Source organism: Planococcus citri, chromosome 5 (genome assembly GCF_950023065.1).
Source record: "Planococcus citri chromosome 5, ihPlaCitr1.1, whole genome shotgun sequence".
NCBI classification, from domain to species: domain Eukaryota; kingdom Metazoa; phylum Arthropoda; class Insecta; order Hemiptera; family Pseudococcidae; genus Planococcus; species Planococcus citri.
The window spans coordinates 6,750,302-6,767,515 of record NC_088681.1 but is presented as its reverse complement, the minus strand read 5'-3'; the positions used below and the strand labels follow the sequence as shown (position 1 = coordinate 6,767,515).

The 17,214-nt window shown below is 33.3% G+C and overlaps 3 protein-coding genes across 3 annotated transcripts in view; 2 read left to right on the top strand and 1 right to left on the bottom strand.

The window, feature by feature from the left end:
• LOC135848614 (BTB/POZ domain-containing protein KCTD3) overlaps nt 1–9,673 on the top strand; it is a 40,923-nt gene extending 31,250 nt beyond the window's left edge. The window contains exons 7-11 of the mRNA XM_065368551.1: nt 3,590–3,729; nt 3,841–4,027; nt 4,223–4,319; nt 8,684–8,862; nt 8,946–9,673. Of these exons, the coding sequence (XP_065224623.1) occupies nt 3,590–3,729; nt 3,841–4,027; nt 4,223–4,319; nt 8,684–8,862; nt 8,946–9,274 (932 nt within the window). The 3' untranslated portion in view covers nt 9,275–9,673. The remainder of the gene's footprint in view (nt 1–3,589; nt 3,730–3,840; nt 4,028–4,222; nt 4,320–8,683; nt 8,863–8,945) is intronic.
• Nucleotides 233–3,576, top strand: LOC135848616 (uncharacterized). The gene is made up of 2 exons (XM_065368553.1): nt 233–2,292; nt 2,422–3,576. The coding sequence occupies exons 1-2, from the start codon at nt 2,191–2,193 to the stop codon at nt 3,349–3,351; spliced, it is 1,032 nt and encodes a 343-aa protein (XP_065224625.1). The 5' UTR covers nt 233–2,190; the 3' UTR covers nt 3,352–3,576.
• Nucleotides 9,674–10,034: 361 nt separating the features above from the next.
• Cdc45 (cell division cycle protein 45) lies at nt 10,035–15,806 on the bottom strand. Its single transcript, XM_065368552.1, has 13 exons — nt 15,581–15,806; nt 15,343–15,495; nt 15,121–15,258; nt 14,947–15,042; nt 14,713–14,874; nt 14,583–14,644; nt 14,301–14,510; nt 14,071–14,202; nt 13,795–13,999; nt 13,520–13,714; nt 13,253–13,446; nt 13,092–13,168; nt 10,035–10,413 (listed from the first exon to the last, which is right to left on the bottom strand). The coding sequence occupies exons 1-13, from the start codon at nt 15,629–15,631 to the stop codon at nt 10,349–10,351; spliced, it is 1,740 nt and encodes a 579-aa protein (XP_065224624.1). The 5' UTR covers nt 15,632–15,806; the 3' UTR covers nt 10,035–10,348.
• Nucleotides 15,807–17,214: the final 1,408 nt, after the last annotated feature.

Genomic DNA, 17,214 nt, shown 5'->3' with positions numbered 1-17,214 from the left:
AAACTGAATGCCACACGAATTTTTCAATTTTCCTGAAATTCGGGAAGCCAGCAGGGAGAGGGGCTCATTGGAGGGTTCAAACCAAAAAAATAAGTCGATATTCGTATTCAGCTCTCCCAAAAGCCTAATAAACCATATGTCAGACGATTTTTTCAATTTTCATGGAGATTGGTGTACCAATCCCCGGGAGGGAGGGAGGGAGGGAGGGAGAGAGGGGGTTGGAAGGGTAAAATTCGTATAAATTCTATTCTGCGCTCTAGAAAACGTATGATACGACATGTCACATGATGTATGTGTTGTAATTTGGAAACTTGACCTCAAGTCATTATTTTGCAAATCATATTTTTGATTCAACCCCTCCACTGCTCCCCTTGACCCTCCAAATTGTCTAAAAATTGAAAAAAAACGTCGCATGATATGATATTTTATGGTTTATTACTTTATTAGGCTTTTGGGAGTGATGAGTAAGAATGGGCTTCAACTCATTTTTTAAATTCGGTCCCATCAACACACCCCCCCTCCCCACCCAAATTGATAGCCCAAATTTCCTGAAAATTTAAAAAATCGTGTGACATACGGTTCATACTAGGTTCTCATGTAAGTGAAGAATACGAATATCAACTTTTTTTTTGATTCGCCCCCCACGCCTCAACCACTGACCCCAAACATTTTTGAAAATTGAAGAAATTGTGTGGCATGACCTTGGCATGATATATGGACTGGTTTATTCTTTTGGGAGAGTCGAATACAAAATAATATCAGCTTAATTTCTTGATTTGGCACCTGAAACGACCTCATTGACCCCCCCCCCCTCCCCAATTTCCTATTTCAATATAATCATCGATCTGGGGGGAAAAATTCAGGATCATTCCATGTCAAAATAATTTATAGGCACGAATGCGGGTCGCCGATTTTTTTTAATATTTTGCATGTCGGTAGAGGTCATCAATTAAACGTTGAAAAATGTATCCTCGATTGATTGGGTCAAAATTAGCCAATTTTTGTTCCAACACTTCCTCTTGAATTTGGGTGTTACTTTTTGTCAAAATAGATTTTCGATTTTTTTCGTTCGCTAAATTTTACCAATGTGGGGATATTTTTATTCAAGTGGTGTAATTTTTGAAAACTTTCACATTTTGGTTTGCACTTGTGAATTTTGCAGAATATTTGACGTGGAAGTGGATGTATTTTGTCTTAATGGTGGATTTATTTGATTTAACGAAATTCTGTGCGTTACCTTTGAACGTTTTCGCTGTTCCATTCAATTATAAAATGTGAACTAGGTCGCTGTGCTATTATTCGAACCTACCTCCCCTTTCTCCTAATCAAAATTCATCAATTTCCACTAAATTTCTCTTACTTAGATTTGGGTCTATAAATGGTCTATGTACCTAATGATCTTTGTGCAACTTCACAATGATGCATTGCCCTCATGATTGGAATTGGAAAAAAATTGAAAAACGATGGGTCATTGCCCTGTATAGCACTTCCACCTCGAACCTTTTAATCAAATTTCAAGTGAATCGGTTAAAATAAACAGCCTTGATTGTGAGATCACGTAAAACCCTTCAAAAAACGCATTCTGAGAAGAATCCCCCCTCCCTCCCTGAATGAAAATTAATACCACTAGATATGTTATTATTGATTGCTGTAGAATATTTTGAATCAAAAACGCTGCAATGATAGTAAATTTTACGTTCAATATGGTAATGAAACGAATCGACTATTTTGCTTTTATGGCACTGTGAATTTTTCCATTTGACACGTGACTTATAGATAGGTAGGTAGTTGAATTGTCAAAAGTGACGTTTCCACAAGTGTTTCATACATGTCTATGCAAACAAAAACTGATTCAATACGTATCAAACCATACCATAATAATATACGATTCATGTTCCTGCGATGTACAGATCACCTTTGAAATTTGTCGAGTCTTCTTTGTCATAAGAACAGATGCAATATACCGCTAGGTTTGCTTGGCAGGACACTACCCTATAGAATAATGATCGTAAAATTTTAAGATACACAATGCTTCCTATGAATAATATGTAAGATGTACGACTCGTGGGCATTATTGGTTCGTACGTCAATAACAGTTTCGTTTAACGATGTAGCAAAATAATAAAATATTATTTAAACAAGTGCTGGCAGTACGCGAATGGCGTATTCTCTGACGACCATCGCGTTCAGATGCTAAATCCTTTCGTCGTTTCCAAAGATGATTACGATGGATTCAAGATGTATTTCAATAAACTAAGCTCGTTGATAGTTCTTCTCAGCACACTAGTAGAAGTAAGTAAAAAAAACAACGTTATCGATTTATCATTACATCATCTTCCGGCCTGCAACTGTACTTACAGGAAGAGCGGGAAGTCGAACGTAGTAGTTAATTTCCTGATATTTTTCTTCTATTCTATACAGATATCTATATCGAGAACCCTCTACAGACGTTTCGATATCAACGAATTTCTCACAGCACCGAGCAACGCAGACGAAAACGATGTAAAATCCAACCAAGCCAAAGCTAAAACTGCGACTCCAGAAAGCGATTTCGAATACGATGGGTTTCACGGTATCGCCAAACAAGTCAAAGATGCCTCGACCGTGGCCGCGAATCATTTCACTACAGCTGCAGCCAACAGCGGAGTAGCAGCCGGAGGTGTCTTGGCCAATATCGCCTATCAACTGCTCAGCTATACTCAGCGAGGTATCTCGTTTATCGGAGGAGGAACCATCGATAAATTGGAGCACGTGCAAAATAAGCATAAATCATTGATGACTATGACCAAGGATGCTATCTCGAAAACCGGCGGTTTCATCGTCGATAAGCTGGAAAGGGTCTCTGGTGTCTTGGGCGATGTGGCCAAGGTATCTGAAGAACAAGGCAGAGTTGAAAATCAGCATCGTCATCGTCATTATATATCCGAAAGGCATACCGAAGCTGATGGTGGTGCTCATCACGAGGCTGGGCTTGAACTAGAAGAACACGTGGTGGTGGAGGAGGAGGAGCAGCAGAAGAAGAAAAAAAAGAAAAAGAAGAAGAAGAAAGCTGCTGCTGAGGAGCAGGAGCAGGAGGCGAAGAAGAAAAAGAAAAAGGGGAAGAATTCGAATCACCTAGATGAAGATAAGAAAAAGAAGAAGAAGAAGAATGATACCGAACATCACGAAGATGGTGAGAAGAAAAGGAAGAATGATATCGAACATCACGAAAATGGTGAGAAAAAGAAGAAAAAAAATGATACCGAACATCACGAAGATGGTGAGAAAAAAAAGAAAAAGAAAAAACATTCGGAGAAAGTCACCAGTGAAGATCCAGAAGATGTTCAATATAGTATATTTTCAATATTTTAAGTTCATAAATTGACGATTGTTATAAAATAAAATGAAATTTGTGTCGATTTATTGTTGGTGTTGTTGTTTTTTGAGTCGTTTTTAAAGGCTGCATAGAAGGGTAGGGAGGGAATAAAATGCTCGTATGAGAAATTCGAATCATTGTACAATATTGTGAAAAAAAAATATTATTTTTCTCTCTCCAAAATATTAAATTGCCCAAATATTAATTCCATTTTTATTAATCGTGTTTACACAGGTTTATGCGGTAATTGGATCGAAATAGCTTATGGGACCAGTTCCGGTACAGTTCGAGTCATAGTCCAACATCCTGAAACCGTCGGCCATGCTCCCCAGCTTTTTCAAACATTCACAGTGCATCAGAGTCCAGTCACCAAGGTACAAATACGATTATTAGCCTATAATAAAATCTACTTTCGAGTATATATCCATAATGGAGTAATTTCCTACCTTACATTAATATGGTTTTGTTTTTACAAAAAAAATTAGGTTACACTGTCGGAAAAATATTTAGTATCTGTTTGCTGCGAATATAATCACGTTCGTACCTGGAGTGTGACCAGATTCCGCGGAATGATATCGACTCAACCTGGATCGACTCCGGTAGCGTCGTTTAAAATTGTCTCTTTGGAAGAGGTTGAGCCATGTATCAGTTATACTGCTGGTAACGACTGTGGTGAGTTATTTTTACTTATAAAATTATTGGATTCGGGTTCGATATTCATTTTTAAAATAGAGAGAATTTGATCAAATTTTTGAAGTGAAACGAAATTCAAAGCAGCCCCCGTGGGAGAAAAATTAGAGTAATAATAACGTGGAAAAAAAATGTATTTACTTGTATTTCATGAAATTTGAATTGATTTTCTTTCAGGTCCATTTGGAGAACAAGACGACGAACAAGTATTCGTTCAAAAAGTAATTCCAGAAACTCCAGAACTCTACGTGAGATTGGCATCGAATGGTAAAAGGTTAGTTGTGTATCATTTTTGGAAAATTTCGATGCTACAAAACTAAAAGTGATGAAACTATGAAAATCACGTTGAAAAAAAAAGAATGCAAAAATTAAAAATTTAGAACTGAAAAATGAAACTGAATTTTTAAATTTTTTCTCCAGTTTTCCCCTTCTTTTTTTGTACCTTATTTTTTTTTTTTTTTTTTTTTTTTTTTAAATTGGATCAATTATTGGTAAATTGAATTTACGACAAAATTGAAAAGTTGAGCTCAAAATAATTATTTCCAGCTTTCAATTTAGATTTTTTTTCAGTTACGATTTCGGTTTCAGTTTTCAATTTCTTCTAAATACTTAGTAAAAAAAAAAAATTGAAAAATTGAAAAATAATTTTTTTTCCATTTTTGCAACCTTTTTAAATTGAGACCTCAAAATTACTTAAAAGCAGGATTTTTTGCTTCAAAACTGTTGGAAAAAAATCTTCAAAAAAAATTTGCAGCTATAAAAAATGAATTTTTTCAAGTAACAAAACCAAAATGAGAAAATAAAATTTGGAAAATCAAAACTGAAGCTCAAAGTAAATTCATTTCCAGCTTTCAGTTTAGATTTTATTTAGTTACGATTTCGGTTTCAGTTTTCAATTTTCTTCTAAATAGTAAAAAAAAAAAAAAAAAAAAAAAATGGAAAAATTGAAAAATAATTTTTTTTTTCATTTTTGCAACCTTTTCAAATTGAGACCTCAAAATTACTTAAAAGCAGGAGTTTTTGCTTCAAAACTGTTGGAAAAAATCTTCAAAAAAAAATTGCAGCTATAAAAAATGAATTTTTTCAAGTAACAAATCCAAATGCATGTGAATATGAAATTTGAAAAATCAAAACTAAAGCTCAAAATAATTATTTCCAGCTTTCAGTTTAGATTTTATTTAGTTACGGTTTCGGTTTCAGTTTTCAATTTCTTCTAAATAGTAAAAAAAAATTGGAAAAATTGAAATTTTTTTTTTCATTTTTGCAACCTTTTCAAATTGAGAGCTCAAAATTACTCAAAAGCAGGATTTTTTGCTTCAAAACTGTTGGAAAAGAATCTTCAAAAAAAATTTGCAGCTATAAAAAATGAATTTTTTTCAAGCAACAAAACCAAATGAGAATATGAAATTTGAAAAATCAAAACTGAAGCTCAAAGTAAAATTCATTTCCAGCTTTCAGTCTAGATTTTATTTAGTTACGATTTCGGTTTCAGTTTTCAATTTCTTCTAAATAGTAAAAAAAAAAAAATGGAAAAATTGAAAAATAATTTTTTTTTCATTTTTGCAATCTTTTCAAATTGAGACCTCAAAATTAATTAAAAGCAGGATTTTTTGCTTCAAAACTGTTGGAAAAAAATCTTCAAAAAAAATTTGCAGCTATAAAAAATGAATTTTTTCAAGTAACAAAACCAAATGAGAAAATGAAATTTGAAAAATCAAAACTAAAGCTCAAAATAATAATTTGCAGCTTTCAGTTTAGATTTTTTTTCGGTTACGATTTCGGTTTCAGTTTTCAATTTCTTCTGAATAGTAAAAAAAAATTGGAAAAATTGAAATTTTTTTTTCATTTTTGCAACCTTTTCAAATTGAGAGCTCAAAATTACTCAAAAGCAGGATTTTTTGCTTCAAAACTGTTGAAAAAAAATCTTCAAAAAAAAAATTTGCAGCTATAAAAAATGATTTTTTTCAAGTAACAAAACCAAAATGAGAAAATAAAAATATTTGAAAAATCAAAACTGAAGCTCAAAGTAAATTCATTTCCAGCTTTCAGTTTAGATTTTATTTAGTTACGGTTTCGGTTTCAGTTTTCAATTTCTTCTAAATAGTAAAAAAAAAATTGGAAAAATTGAAAAATTATTTTTTTTCCATTTTTGCAACCTTTTCAAATAGAGAGCTCAAAATTACTTAAAAGCAGGATTTTTGGCTTCAAAACTGGTGAAAAAAAAATAATCTTCAAAAAAAATTTGCAGCTATAAAAAATGAATTTTTTCAAGTAACAAAACCAAAATGAGAAAATGAAATTTGAAAAATCAAAACTGAAGCTCAAAGTAATTATTTCCAGCTTTCAGTTTAGATTTTGTTCAATTACGGTTTCGGTTTCAGTTTTCAATTTCTCCTAAATATGTAGTGAAAAAAATTGAAGAATTAAAATTGATTTTTTTTCATTTTTGCAGCCTTGTCAAATTGAGAGCTCAAAATGACTCAAAAGCAGGATTTTTTGCGGGACATTTTACATTTTTTCAAGTTTTTCATTCAAGAGGAAGGGAACGGGGTGACATTTTATTTATGCCATTTGTTTGAATTAGAGGTTTTCTATTTTTAAAGAGGGCTACAAAAAAGAGGAAAATCAAAATTCAGAACGAGTAGAGAATAAATGAAAATTTTCACAGTTTGATGGAAAAAAATTGTAAAATGCAAAATTATTGTTGCAATTTTGGTAAAAAAAAAAAAAAAAGGACTCCTAGAAAATTATTGCAAAATTCAGAACTTTGAAGAGGAAATCAAGTTTTTTTTCCAAATGATTTAATTTTGACCGGGGGGGGGGGGGGTGTTCAACATTTCTTCATTCTTAAAAAGAGCTAAAAAATTCTGAGAAAGCGAACAGTTGAATGAAAAATTTTTAAGTTTGATTGTAAATGATGAAGAATTTCTTGCAATTTTGGAAAAAAATAAGTACTTTTTTGGAATTTTCACAAAAAAACGGTGTTTTTGTTAAATTTTGGGGGGAAAACAGGGTTGGATTATTTTTTTCATTTTCCAAGAGAACTAAAAAAAAAAAAATTCTAAAAAAATCAAATAAAAAGAAAATTTTAAAGTTTGATCGAAAATTATGACTGAGAAATTTCTTTAAATTTTGTCAAAAAGTTGCACTTTTTTAAAATTTTTTCCAAAAAACGATGTTTTGTAAAATTATATTAAAAAAAAAAAAAAAAAAACTGGAGTTGGGTTGAAACTTTTTTATTTTCCTGGAGAATTGAAAAGAAAAATTCTGGAAAAAGCAAATTAGTAAGTAACTAAATAACAAATTTTAAAGTTCGATAAAAAATTATGAGAAATTTCTTTCAATTTTTCCAAAAAGCTCCACTTTTTAAAAATTTTATTAAAAAAAACTGTCTTTTGCTGTAAAATTTTGATAAAAAACACGAATTTTTTCTCACAATATTGAAGAAATAAAAAAAAAGAAAAAACGCTCTGGCTTTTTAGAAATTTTGGCAAAACAAAAACTTGATTTATTGTACCTAATTTTCATCAAGAAGCAGGATTTTTGTGCAATTTGGTCGTAAAATAAAAAAAAATGATGAACATTAAAAACCTTTTTTTTTGAAAATTATGTTCGCCAAAATAAGGCAAGGTTTTTTTTCTGGAAAATTTCTGCAAAATAATGCAAGATTTTCTTGCAATTTTATTCATCAAAAAGTAGTACTTTTCTGCAGTTTTGGAAACTTTTCCCCCTTTCTTTTGTAGGTCAAAAAACAAAACCCTTTTTTAGAAATTTTAGCAAAAAGCTAGAATTTTTGTGCAGTGATGGTAAAAAGCTGGGCTTTCGAGCAATTTTAACAGAACAAAGCAAGATTTTTTTTTTAATTTGTCCCCAAGTAAAACTTGAGCGCAATTTTGCCAAAAATGTAGGATTTTTCAATTAAAAATACGTAAAAATTAACATCGACGTAAGATTTGAAAAATAAATTTCAAAATGGAGATTGTTAATATATGGTACACAAACATATCTCTTCTCCAAAAAATTTGAGATCAATTTTTAAAAAAATTTTTGAAGTGCCTTCGACTTTTTTAAAATTTGACTTCTCATTAGAGGGGGCGGAGGATTACTGCACTGGGTGTCAGATTGAAATTTTAGAGCAGTTACACGGTCTCATTGCTCAAAATTGCGAACGCTTTGGGGGAGGGGAGGGGAGAGAGTACCCTGGAATACCTTTTCCTCTTTATATTTACTTTTTGGGATTTTTATTACATTTTTTGAGTAGGTAGAGGTACGTACATATTTTTTCTAAAATATTAATTCCTAAAAGCGGGGGGGGGGGGGTGAAAAAATTTCGGACCATTGAAATAAGCGATGAATGTGGGTGTTAAAAGATAGATTTTAGAGGTGGGATTTCCAGAGCCTTTCAGCTTCAAAGCCGAAGCTGAGTCCACCAGAGATGACTTGGAGCTCAAAAAAAAAAAAAAAAAAAATGTTCTTTGGGGTGCTTTTGAATGGTGAAATCAATATGAAGTTGAGACATTTCGAAAATTACATTTTTTTTTTTGTTGGTCGAATTGATGTACTAGAATATCCCATTTTGAGAAAATTCTGATTACTTATACCTAAGTTTAATTAAAATGTTGATCTGATTTTGTGCAGAGTTTGCGTAATTCGAGCTGTAGACGGTATCACAATCACCTGTTTCTGCGTTCACGAATGCGACGGATCGAACAGAATGGGCTCCAGACCTCGACGTTTCATATTCACCGGACACAGTAACGGAGCTCTTCAAATGTGGGATTTAACCACAGCTTTAGATTTATGCGCCAAGGACCAAGGTAAGCTCCTTTTTCTTTATTTCTCAGAATGAAATATTCGTTATCTTATTCTTCAACTCACGATCGTTTGTCTTATTTCGCAGCCTCGCAAAACAGAGGAGGACCTAGCGCCGAAGAATTACTCAGACTACTAGACCAATGCGATCTCAGCACCAGTCATTGCTCTACTCCTTGCATATCTCCTTGCCCAACGCTGCTCGGCTCAGCAGCCCGGATCAAAGCCTCAAACATGGCTTTCCTCAACCAGTCTCTAGTTCAACAAACCGATAACAACACCGCTCAACCACCGACATCCAGCACCAGTACACCCTCCACTAGCACCACATCGAACGCACCTGCTACGGCCTCTGGTTCTGGTACAAATTCGACGACAACAACAACAACTAGTAACGATGGTAAATTGTTATTTTGATTATTCGCCTCGTGTTTGCCATCTTTGAAATCAATCGAAGATGATGGTATGTGATACCTTATTATTATTATTATCTATTTTTCTTAACCCTCTCTCCCCATCTCCTTATCCTTACCACCTCTATACCCTAATTTGACCAATTTTAAACGTTTTTTTTCCTGTTTCATTGTTGTTGTTGTTTGTTGTGTTCGAGGATATACTATTTTTGGTTTACTTATTATTGTATCTCCCTGGTTCTCTCACTCCCAGTCCCCATTGTATGGTTTTTCTTTTTTTATAGCACGTTCAGAGTAATGGCACAGTATTATGGGAACGTGTCGATATTCCATAGACGCGCTTTTATTTATTTTTTTTATCCTGTTTATTATAATATTGTAATAAATATTGCTTATGTTTTAAGGTATTGTTTTCTTTTGATTCGTTTCGTCGTCGTGTCCAAGAGTGAAGATCGCGTTTGGTAAAATGAGGTGAATTTTGTTCAGTTCAAGATGTGGACCGAAAATGTGAAAGTTGTATGAAAAATGAAAGTTTTCAAATACTGCACCTCCTCATTGAAAATACCGAAACATTGGTGATATTTAGCGAACAGATGTTTCGGAAAGCTATTTTGCTAAAATGTAAGACCCAAATTCAAGAGGAGGTGCTCGAATTGAAATGTTGGAATTTTCGGTGTGATTTTGACCGAAGTGTTTGATAGGCATCTTATTCTTGCAAATTGAATATTATTATCACTAATTGTAAGAAAATAATAGCAGCAATATTACAAGTAAATATTTTTTATACATCCAATAAAATAATACATTACAAAAAATTGCTAATTTCAAATTCATCAGTACAGAAAAATAAATTACAAAGATACAATCATAATTGAACGAGAAAATTTACAAGTTATCAACGAAGAACACAGAATCGAGTCGATTTTGAAAATCAACACAACTCGAAATGAAGTCTTTTCAGAGTAGGCGTAGAAATAAGAAATAATACATACAACACGAAGTCTTTGAAAAGAACAAAACAAAAAAATTCAAAATTTCACGTAAGTACATTTTAGTCTAAAAATCAATGCTAAAAACATCAACTTAACAATACGGTCAGTGCGTCGAATATTTTTGGTCGGTCTACTGTTTGTATTTTCATCACTGTAAAGAAAAACAAAACGAACGATGAAAATAAAATATAAACAATTGAAATAAAGTATATCGTTACAATTTAAAGTCTGATTTTTTTTCTTATTTGGGTTTTTCTTGCTTCACTTGGACAACCCTCCCCTCCACATGCCGAATTTCAGGTTCCGAGATCAATTTTTAGGAGTGAGACGGGCTCCAGAGATGACAAAAAAAATCAGAAACTGCCAAAAAAACACTCCAAATTCCACTGTTTTGTGGCTCGAAAGCAATGAGGAGAGTTTCGTGGTTTGAAGTCTCCAGAAAGAGCATCAAGGACACCACCTCCAAAAGGCACATGCCAAATTTTAGCTTCCTAGATTTTAAAAAATTTTAGAGATGACAAAAAATTGAAAATAATTTCAAAAAAGTACGAGAATTCGTTTTTTGTGGCTGGAAATCGTTGAGGAGTGTTTGGGGAGTCGAAACTCACAAAATCTAGGGAGCTAGGCCTCCTGATCTTCTTTGAAAAATTGATCTACATATAACAAAGATCGAAATAGATTCATCGAAAATGTAGATTTTCAAAACATCGATTTTTGAGAAAAAACGCGATTTGGGTAAATTTTTTCAGAACAAAAATGATGATGGGTTTGAAAAGATCGATCACTCTTTATGATCAAAATCGAAAATCGAAAACTAAATTCTTTCAAAAAAACACATTTTTGGATGAAAAATGCAATTTTTGCTAAATAAAAAACAAAAAGATATTTCCGCAACATGATCGATTATATGAGATCGAAAATCGCAAAAGTAAATTGATTTTTGATCAAGATCAATTTTTGATCCGAAAGTTGATTTTTATTTTTTGGAGTTAAAATGATTTTTAAGGGTAAAAAAAAATATGAAAAAACACGAATTTTGTCACTTAAATTTAGACCTCCTGATCAGCTTCGAAAGATCGATCACCTCTCATGATCGAAATTTAAAATTGAATACCAAATGTTCAAAATTATCGGTTTTTGAAAGGAGGGAGGGGAAAAATGCAATTTTACTCAATTTTTTTCAAATAAAATCGGAGTTAAATTTTAGAAGATCGATAGTCAAAAAATAAACTTAAAAAATATCAAACTGAACATGATTCATGATTCACGAAACTAATCGATTTTTGACCAAGAAGTCTACTTCGAGATGAATTGATTTTTCATTTTGAACATCATTGATTGCACTAGATCAAAACTCGCAAATGAATCAATTGGGGGGGGGATTATCGATTTTCAATCTGAAATGCGGTTTTCAAAGATAAAATTTGGTTTTCCATTTCGAACCTGATGATTATATTGATATGTATGAGATCAAAAATCGCAATTAAATCGATTTTTTGGGTTCGATTAATCGATTTTTGATCCAGAAGTCTATTTTTGAGGTTAAAATTGATTTTCAGTTTCAAACATGTTCAACATTCGAGATCAAAAATCGCAAATGAATCGATATCGATTAATCGAATTATTCGACTATCGATTTTCGATCTAAAAGGAGGAATTATCGATTTTTAATCTGAAAAGGCTGTTTTCAAAGATGAAATTTGGTTTTCCATTTCGAATCTGATTGATTTTTCATATTGATATGGGGGTCAAAAATCGCAATTAAATCCATTTTTGGGTTCGATTAATCGATTTATGATTTAGAAGTCTATTTTTGAGGCTGAAATTATTGATATTTGATTTTTCGTTTCAAACATGTTTGATATTAGAGATCAAAAATCGCAAATGAATCGATATCGATTGATCGAATTATTCGATTATCGATTTTCGATCTAAAAGAATTAATTCTTGGGATGAATTATTGATTTTTAATCTGAAAAAGCTGTTTTCAAAGATGAAATTTGGTTTTCCATTTTGAACCTGATTGATCATATTTATATGGGATCAAAAATCGCAATTAAATAGATTTTTTTGGGTTCGATTAATCGATTTATGATCATAAGAAAATTTTGAGGCTAAAATTATTGATTTTTCGTTTCGAACATGTTTAATATTAAAGATCAAAAATCGCAAATGAATCGATATCGATTATTCGATTATCGATTTTTGATCTAAAAGGCTGTTTCAAAAGCTGAAATTGATTTTCTATTTCGAACATGGTTGATCATATCAATATGGGATCAAAAATCGTAATTAAATCGATTTTTTGGGTTCGATTTATCGATTTTAGATCCAAAAGTCTAGTTTTAAGGTTGGAATTGATTTTTTGTTTCAAACATGTCCGATCATTTTGAGACCGAAAATCGCTAATTTTTCAATTTTGGAATTCGAATATCGATTTTTGATCCCGGAAGCTGATCAGGTCTGAACTGATCTCATTCTCATCAAATTCAAAGAATTTCTGGATCTGATCAGATCTGGTCAGATGTGAATCAATCTATTCTGATCAAAACTTTGATCTGACCAGATCTAATTAAGTCAAATTGGATCCAGGAAAGGAAATGCCCGAATCTCATCAAATCCAATCATTTTCCGCGGAGTTGATTTTTCATGTCGATCAATATTTTATCATAGTGGATTGAAAATTCCAAACCAAACCTCTCAACTCCAACCTAACCGCCGAATTCGAGCTAATTTCATTGAAATAACATTCAGAGAGATTCGTTCGAATGAAAATCAGACATAACTTGAAATAAAGCACAGGCCTAATCGACCATCATATTATCTTACCAGTGGAATCAAAATAATCTAAAGCTACAGAACATCCGGTTTTCTCCGCAACTTGCTCGAAAGCTTTGCCAAATAAACTGCGAAAAAAATGCATCAAAAATTATAAATTAAAAAAAAACGAAAATTTTCTACCAAGATAGCAAATAAAATCCACCACATACCTTCTCGGCGCTGTTTCAGCGACCGGAGGAACACCAACAATTAAACAATACCCTTCTTCCAGCGGAGCTGATGCTATCAAAGGTAACCGAGCAGTTTTGCTTTTTCGCGAAGACGCCACGTAAGCTTTCAATACGAAATTCGCCAAGACCCACAAACAATCTGGATTCGAATAATATTTAGCGTTCAGTGTGCCCTGAAAAATAGAATAAGGTAAAAATTAATCACACGTCGAGTAACACAGCAGAACAGGTTGATCTGAAGCTTACTTCTTGAATAACGTAATAAAGGAAAGGTCCGGCGCTGATTATTTGTCTCATGTCGAGAGAGTTTTGAACGTGACGAAACATATAGCCGAGGAATTTTTTAGATTTTTCTATTCCTTCGTCCAAGAGATCTTTTTTCGACCGAGATAGACAATCCATAGCTTCGTAAAAACATTCGGAAGTGGTTTTACTTCGACTCTGAAACAATCAACGAACATCGAATGAAATCATTTGAACGATAAATTCACCATAATGGGTAAAGAATTAGGTTATCTCACAGTATTCGATAATAAAGCGAGCATTGAATAAACATAATCGGCAGCTTGGTATTTGGTTCTAAAACCTTGTATAAGAGTAAAGGACGGATAAGTAACATGTTCCAGGTTACGAGCAACTGAGATTTTCTCCATCATCGAATGGAATTCTTTTCTTAAATGCAAATCCATCGCTGAGTATTGTTGCCTACTTTCGGCCAATGGTAACCTGCGCAAACGAAACTGAGATTAAAAAAAAAATAATAATTCACGACGTAAGTGAAGCTGAGTTGAACGTACTCCATTTCGGCAAGAAGCTGCTGTAATCGTTTCTCTCCTTTGATAGCCCATAATTTCAGAGCAACTGCAGTCAACATAGTGTAACGTAGACTAGATTCGATCGTCCAATGCCTATACAGAGCCAGCTGCAAACTGTTGACAGAAGATAAGGAAAACAATACACCCAACGTGATTGAAAAAAATACACTCGTAGAGCATCTAGCACGATGACGATGAGATAAAAAGGATACTCTTTTTCGCAATCTATCCTTAACGATGTCCGACTAGCGGTAGAACCAGCATTGGAACTTTGAGATTGAGATGCGATATCAGAACCGTGATCTTGAACGTGAGGACACAGTCGGCCAACATGAGCTGATATTCTTTCGATTTCGTTCAAATATTGAAGAATTTCTACTTTGCCTAAGATGAATTGTTCGACAACGCCTACAATACCCCACCTGAATAAAACAGAAGTACTTCTATGAGCATTGGAAATGATCGAAGTGGCGAATAGAAGCTTTCAAACGTACCATAATAAATCTATATTATCTCTATGAATCTGCCACGATAACTCGTACATTAAAATCGAACTCTGAAAACATAAATCAAGTTTTAATCGAATGAAACCGAGCTTTCTAGAAAACAGCAATGGATTCTTACAGAACGACTGTAATAGGAGAACTGAACGTATTCGAATAATATCCTTTTTCTGTTCTCTTCCCATAATCGTTTCTCGCGTCTTCTCATCAACGTTTGTTCGTCTAATCTGGCACGTTTCGAAGCTTGACTTTCGACGTTGCCATCGTCATCGGAATCATCAATCTATACAAATAAACCGTATTAAAAATCTCATCGACGATAATAATAATCCTGTTTGTGTATTTAGATGCTTACTTCGTTTTCTTCATCTTCGTCATCGTCGTCATCTTTGAAGATATCTTCGAAATTAGGCACTTCTTCGTCGGTACCAGCTTTACAAAGCATTCGAATCTGTAACCGGTAACCGTACACAGAGAAAGTATACTACACTAGTCATTTGACAAGAGTTAATTATAAGATAAAATTTACCTGCGAACTACTGTACACATTACAAACATCCGTAGGTCTGTGGCTATCGGCTACGAAAAATATTACGTGTTCTTCGGGTTCGAGAATTTCAACGATATCTATCGTACCGCCACAATTGATCAACACTACGTATTTAACCTATAAGGTGAAACAAACCGTCAGCTGTTGTAGAATGAAATCTTGAGTACTAGAATATATAATTAATAGAAACGATCAACTTACATCTTGCTTATGTTCATTATAGGCGACTATCAGATCCGAAATAGTGCTAACTGGTATCAGCGTATAAACAATGGAATCGTAGCGGAATATCGCTTGCAGTATTTTAGCTGCGCAGATCGCATCGATATCGTAATTGACGAATATTAAGACTTTCTAGAAGTGAAAGAAAAGTAGAAATGAGAGAATTAGTGAAAAATTGAGTAAAATATTCGAGCTATATGATAATGAAAGTGCTTACTTGTTTGAGAATAACGTTGTAAAATTCAGTCACCAAGTTGTCAACGTACATCTTACGAAGGAGATACTGAATACATAATAGAGAATTTAATCGATCCTTGTTGTTTTCTTGAGTGATTTATTGATAATAATTCACGTTTTTATTAAAGTTCATTTCACTTGGCGCGAAAGTTCGCTGTAATCAATTGTTACAATATCATCCGAAAGCTGCATAAGTTCGAACGAAACGAAAACACCTGTGAGGTGTTCCTATTTTCACAACAACTCGGTTGCGAATTTTGAGATGCACTGAATAACGTAACGTAACGAGAAACTATGAAAGTAACCGTTTCTGCGAGTTCATTATTTTTAAATATTTTTTTTGCAAATTCGGCGTTAACATCTCGTGGCGGCGCCACCATCGACTTGCTGAAAGGGGGACTTTTTGCAGAGAATCACATTCATTCGCATCTCGACAAGTCGTGTGTGCGCGAGTGTAAGCGTGCGTGAGTATGGAAATGTCCCCCTTTCAGCATGATAACATGTGTTTCATGCATTTCACCGCCAGAGTGCAACACATGTTCGTTGACTCCGAATTTGCACTTTGCAGTTTGCAGGGGCACGACCCTCTTCATTTAACAGGCCGGAACCGCTGCTAACGGCAACGCCGCATTTTTACGATTATCAGGCCCAGATAACGCATTGTTGTTATGGCGAAATGTACATTTTTCACGTTTTTCGTTAATTTCTTTTTATGGGGTACATTAAACTAAAATTTTCTTTAGCATGGTCGAAAGAAAATTAATTATTCTATCGAATGGTATATGTACTTATGAATTTCACTTCGTAAGTAAGCTTATAAGTAGGGAAAATGTGTACAACAATTGTTGAAGGTCCGCTATTATCACTGATTGTAGCAATTATTTTCATGTAAATTATACAAATCTATATATCGTTGGAAAGAGCATAAAAAATGCTACCTTTTGAGCACTATAAGTGTTGAGTCACTTGTTACCGTATTTGAAATAATTGAATGCAAATTTTCAATCGAAGATTTTCTCAAAACTATGACAGATTAATGGAAACTCGTATTCTTCAAAATGTAGCGTTTTTTATCCTCTTTCCAATGATATATAGTTTTATATAATTTGAATGAAAATATTCGGTGCAATTAGTGATAATAAGAGGACACCCAACAATCATTTTACACACATTCCGAGTTGATTAATAGTAAATTGACTAAAATTCAACAATGAGTACACCATTCGATTGCAAATGTTATTCTCTTTCGATCTTATACAACAAAATTGTCATAAAATCGCTGTCAAAAATATTATTTAACGAAAAACAGTTTAAAATTGTATCAGGCCCATTTAAACGCATATTATCTTTGGCGTGATTTGGGCCTGATAGCATTGTTGCCAGATTTCGCGGTTCCGGCCTGTTAAATGAAGAGGGTCGTGCATCATCACATCACCCCTGCCACGACCCTCTTCATTTAACAGGCCGGAACCGCGATTTACCTTTTTAAAAAAATAATTGAAATTAAGTTGAAAAAAAAAAATCGAAAATAAATAATGTAAAAATGTGAAAATTTTTTAACTCATTCGTTTCAATTTTTACTTTATTTTTAATTTTCTAACACGTATTTTTTCA